General features: G+C 41.1%; 1 protein-coding gene across 1 annotated transcript in view; it reads left to right on the forward strand.

Annotated features, from left to right (window-relative positions):
• Positions 1–4604, forward strand: part of LOC147900871 (uncharacterized) — a 216559-nt gene extending 211955 nt beyond the window's left edge. The window contains exons 17-19 of the mRNA XM_087376340.1: positions 3700–3762; positions 3879–4085; positions 4299–4604. Of these exons, the coding sequence (XP_087232466.1) occupies positions 3700–3762; positions 3879–4085; positions 4299–4475 (447 nt within the window). The 3' untranslated portion in view covers positions 4476–4604. The remainder of the gene's footprint in view (positions 1–3699; positions 3763–3878; positions 4086–4298) is intronic.
• The last annotated feature ends 1396 nt before the right edge of the window (positions 4605–6000 follow it).

The following is a 6000-nucleotide window of genomic DNA, read 5'->3' on the forward strand; positions in this document are numbered from 1 at the left end:
GCTAGTTTCAGGAGCACTCTTCGGAGGATTCCTTCTTCCTCTCGTGAAGAGATTGTTAAGCAACCGATCATGTGGAATGACAGTATATCGGATGATCATGGCAGACCACTTGGTGCCTCACTCTACATGCAGTGGTCCAGGTGGGAGAGGGAACCCGCATCATCTTTGAGGTCATGGAAAGCTTTTCGCAGGCTTCCAGAGGAGACCAAATCTCAGTTGACAGGACATCTCACAGGGAGTGCAGGGAGGATCTTGCAGATTGAGGCAGTCCTTCCAGCGGATTGGGTAGACACGGATGATATGCCACTCACTTGCTCCACTTGAGCAGGTACTTTTACGAGAGGCGGTGTTCCTCTTCAGGTTTTGGCCTTTCGAGATGCACATGAGGATGCTTTAGTTTTTAGTGTGCATGATGGTGGCAGATTGCTCAGGTCCACAGAGGACATTTGCCTGAGTCTGCTTTTCAGCCTATCAGGGTTGTAGGGCCTTTGGTGCAGGGATCAGAGTGGTTCCTCGACCCAAATCCCCAGCTACTCTCCATCGGATCTTGGAGGCTTTGGCTCTACGGGGGAGTTCCCATTAAGTATTTGTAGTGGGACCCTGGAGAGTGGGAGTGGATTGACGCAGGGCATCGAGAGAAGAGCATCCCCTTCTTTTGTTACACGGTCAGTAATGCCAGGAGATTCCAGCTCAATAGTAGAGGTTGGAGACCTTCCAGAGTTCCTCATTGGGAGACATTTGATATCACTGTGGATTTGCAAAGGTGCTTCTGGAAGAGACTCTGGAAATCCCACAAGCATAGAAAAATCACTCTCTTCTTTTGGCTTTCTATCCATGGTGGGATTGCAGTGAACCTTTGGAGATCTAGGTTCAGAGCCGATCCTACTTGCCCTCGTTGCCTCTCTGCTTTGGAAACTATTCAGCATTGCTTATGGGATTGCAGAGAGGCAAGGATGATTTGGATGGGGGTAGCTAGGATTTTTAGTCACTTTGCCCACTCCCTATTCTTTATGACATGGGGCTCAGTGGCTTGGATTTCTCTTACAGGGCCTCAGGGATTCTATGAGAGACTTGATTCCTCTCAGGCCATTTCAATTCGACGTCATCAGGTTGAGTCATGTTCATTGGATGTGATACCACACCTTCCTTTTGCAGCTGTACATGCCTCTGTGGATACCTCTTGGGAGATTCTATTGAGCATAGCAGCTTAGCATATCTGGAGAGCCAGATGCGGAGAGGCATTGGAGGGAACTCAAGTTCATCCCCCATACACATTGGCTAGTATCTGGACAGACCTATCTGGACAGACACCGTACATACCTTGATGGCCGTATGGATGAGTATGCAGGGAGACTCCCGCGTAGCCTCAGCTAGGAGGGCTTCTTTCTTCAGGGAATGGAAGGATTCTTCTTTCTTCTCTGAGACTCCTACAGGGTTGAGGTGGCAGTTTCAGCCTCAGCCTTAGTTGTTTTCCACCTCACTTTGAGGGGGTTTATTTATCCTCATGATTTCATGATGTATTCCGCTTAGAGCTTGCTCTCGTGGGTTTTTTCTCTTACTTAATAGAAGTCTATTTCTTGAAAATAAAATAAAATAAAGGACACCTCAATCCCCAATTTGGCTCCATAGGGGTGTAAAGACCAATGCGTAACATGTGAGTAATGTATCTCAAGTCCAAGGTGGATATTGCCTTTGGCGTACCCAATACCAAGTCTCTCAAGAGGGAAACCAAGCTAAAAAGTAGCCGTATTGCCATGGTTGAGCCAAGTGGACCCATCCACTCCTCCATCATGCTGCAAATCTGATTTTACGTCCTCCGATCAAACAAAGCAAGGGTCCACCTTTCTTTTCTAGTTGCGGCAAAGTCGAACCCCCAAAAAGAGCAAGTGTAGGAACCAACCACCCCAGTCGAGCCCCCTTTGCATGGCTATAATATCATAATTGTCACCTCCAAAGTGATGGGATATGGATCAGGTACTTCCAGGTAGTTTTCTAGGGACCTATCCTCCAGAGGTCCCTAGGCGAGGGCTTCCCAGGGTGAGGCACCGGTCCTGAGGGCTGAAATGAGTCTCTCGGAAAGGCCTTCAGCATGATAAGACTGTGTCTTGCAAAGAAGCGGGTGACTGAGGCTGCACCGAAGAAGCCGTAGCCTTAGAAGAGGTGGGGGCTTTGTTGGGCCCTTGCCTGGAGGCTTAGGGTCCAGGTCGGGGGGGGGGGGCACATGTATGAGGAAGAGCCAGTGACCTTGTCTCAGCAAGAGGGGAAGTGGGGGGAGAGGGAGGGGTGATAGCTTGAGGGTGGGTGGTGAGGGTGATAGTAGCAGGAGTAGGGGGAGGAGGAGGCGGAGTGTTGGAACTAGATGGGAGGCAAGGTAGTCTAGGCTAGGACATGAAAGAGTAGACTAGATAGCAAACATAATGGAAATGGAAATGGAAATGAAATGCTAGAAAGACATGAATAGCCAAAGGAAAGTACTCACATAACCAAAGAGGCTTGAGTCTTGATTGATTTGACAAGGGAAAGTACAATGCCTTTATAGGATACACACACACACAGTTAGTACCAATTGTATATGGGATAACTCCAATAAGGCACGTTGCACTCCTAGACACCTAGTACTATAAAACTCACACTAAGACTCACTAGAACAAATCAAAACTAACTCAACTTGACTCCATTTCCTAACACCCCCCCACGGAGGAAAGGTGAGTGACTATTGGAATGGAACCAAGAATAGAACATGACAATGATAGTCATCGAACTATGCAATGGCAGTCTAGAACTAGACATGGCTCCCATGCTAACTCAGAGGCAAGTGAGCATGAGAGGCTAGTGAGCATGGTATAGACTCAGAGGATGTCTTAGAGGATCACCATGCATGGATGCATGGCCAACTCAGAGGTCTAGGAGACCAATGCACCAACATCCTAGAACTCACATGCTAGATCTTATAAATAGACCTATCAAAGCCAATACATGGCTCTCACAATACATCCCCCTTCTAGCTCTAGGGACTAATGAGAGACATGGAGCCACACACCATATAAAACCCATACATCATTTTAGGAGGACTATCCAAGGTAGAGAACCTTCATGGACTCAACACACATGATTTATTGCATTCATTTTTGGGAAATACCCCTAGGGCAGAGTAACATGCTTAGAAAATAAATGGATCATCATCTCCATCTTCCTCAGAGACATGTTAGATTTGAGCAGTGAGAGCATGAACTTGTGTTGGAGGGTCGTCATCTTCATCGTCACTAGTGGTGGTTGCAACCCAACATGTATGGTCCTTCGTTTGGTGGTTGGCAAGCTTCTGGTAGCATCTATCCTCCGTATGTGAGAGAGAGAGAGAGAGAGAGAGAGAGAGAGAGAGAGAGAGAGGGAGAGAAGTGCGTATGAGAGAGGAAATGCCCCTTTTCAATAAGAGATGCTTGAATAAAGTGGATGGAGGGAACCATTTTTTAGAGTATGTAAAAGGGGAGGGGTAAAAAGTAAAAATTAAAGGGAAAGTGTGATCTCTATCGTCTTTATGTTTGTAATGGAACATTGCATGCTCTTCTTTACATTTTGAACATAAATTTATTTTGCATGGAAATATGCAGCGACAAGTTATGTAATTATACTCTTTAAGGGTAGCAAGTGCATTACATTACAATTAATAAATGTATAACATGTAAACAATGTTTCTTTTAGAATGAGGAGGCAGAGGATCTCATGCGCAAAATAGAGAAAGAGGAGGAGAGGGCACAATTTGAGGTGCTTGATTTTTTTAAATGGATGAGGAGTATTGAAATGTTTTTTTATTGGGGGTTAAATACATTAAATGCATAGCTAACATCAAATTAGTGTCTTTGTGGGTGTTATAAGTACAGACTCCAGAAAAGCAATGTCTTCATCTATGCATTGTGAATTTGGTTATTGGAACACTATATTGTGCAAAGCAAAACTTTGAGTTTGGAACAAGTAGAATTATCAAGAGCTTAGATCCTATTGAGAAGAAGCTTGATTTGGATACGTGGTTCTATTCCAAGCGTTGCTTTCTTGCTCTTGTTGACAATCTTGCAAAGCAAATGATTATGGTAATCCTATGAAGCTTACAGACTGAAGTTGTATGGTGACAATTTGCTTACATAATCAAACCTACATATGAAGTCGTGTGACAATTTACACTTTTCTTAGAAAAACATGGGATGTTTTTGTAAAAGGAAAGCATTTCTATATTGCACGTATATGAATTTATATACTTTATACATTTACATCAATGTTTAACTAATTTTTATATTTGGTGGCAGTTAAGGGACTCAACTTATCTTGACATAGACGAGTTTTTAGACATTGTTGATACGAAGACAAAAGATATGTTCACATTCAATGAGAAAGAGGAATTACTCAAGGTAGACAAATTAAGATTGACTATCTCACAAGAGGCTCGATTGCTAAAGCGAATCTTTTTGAAATGTAGGGAGTGACTTTACTTGGATGTTTGCTATAACGTTTATAGTTTTATTTTTTCTATGATGAGAAGAAATGAATTATTTGAAGTTTTTCAATACATGTAATGAATGAGGCATAAATTTTGAAAGTTCAAATGGAGTTTGTAAGAGAATTCATGACAAGAAGAAATTTTATATGATTTATTTGGTTTAGTGTTTTCAACTTCAAAGCCCTTGAATTTTCATTTCTAGGACATGAGATAGAAAAGGAAAGAGTTTCTTATAGGGAGTTCAAGTCTTAGGTGACTCAAATTGAAGTGATACATGAGTTCAAATCTTTTAAGAATATTACAAAAATACACTTTTAGAAAAATCATTCATGATAGAGACACCTACTTTATGAATGAATTGATTGAGGAACTGGTAGATCAAACACTAGATAGATTCACCATTGTCCAATTCATTGGGACTTTTTGTTGTTGCTTGTTGAATGGAAATGAACATCTTGTGTTAGCGTTTGTTTTCTTGAGACTGACCACAATACCCTACATTTTCACAATGCGTGAATTGTTTATCAGGACGATGATGTTGAATTTGACTCTCATGTTGATGGTGATTACAAATTCTATTACATGAAAATTTTGCAATATCTCTTTGATCCTTTTTGCAATTAGATTTGACCTAGTACACCACAATGATTGGAATTACTATAGAGAAGTATTTTGGTAAATTATGTACTAAAAGTGCCCCTTTCTCTAGGTTTCCATGTCCCTAGGTTGTCGTTGGTAATGTTTTAATGAATATGATGATGCTCGATAATGATTAGAATGTTTCGTTAGACAAAGAGGATAGGTCCTCTTAAACTCTATTCATTTATTACTTTAGCATGTCTCCTAGAATATACATTGTCCATGTCCCTAGGTTGTCGTTGGTAATGTTTTAATGAATATGATGATGCTCGATAATGATTAGAATGTTTCGTTAGACAAAGAGGATAGGTCCTCTTAAACTCTATTCATTTATTACTTTAGCATGTCTCCTAGAATATACATTGTTTTATTTTCTAAGTTGTTCCTACATAAGCATATCTAAAATGATTTTAGATGTTGGTGATATCTCCCATAAAAACGTTCTTAGAAGCCAAGGAGGAAACAAAAAAAAAGGCACCACATCTCTATCCAATGACAATCCTAAGCCTTGTTGCATTTAGTAGGTATGCTATGCCCTTATCCTAGTCTTCCTTTAGTTCTTTGGTTATTTTGGTACTTAAAATAGCCAATAGAGGTGGTTTTGTTGCCAACACTATTTTATCAACCATTATCTTGAGTTATATTTGTTCTTGGCCTTGTGGACTTGTTATTTTGGGTTAGAAATAGTCAATAGGATAAGTTTGTCTAATGACTCTTTTTTTAGACCCTGGCTCCAAGCCTCATTGATTCATTACCATGTAACAGGAGTGTCATCTTGGCATTGTATCGAAGCCTTAGGTTGCATTAACTATAAATAATTGATTAGATTTCTCATTAACAATTACACAACTTAATCCAAGTTGTCAATCCAA

The sequence above is a fragment of the Dipteris shenzhenensis genome, chromosome 6, assembly GCF_047967505.1.
Source record: "Dipteris shenzhenensis isolate YYH24624 ecotype China chromosome 6, Dip_SZ_1.0, whole genome shotgun sequence".
NCBI lineage: Eukaryota > Viridiplantae > Streptophyta > Polypodiopsida > Gleicheniales > Dipteridaceae > Dipteris > Dipteris shenzhenensis.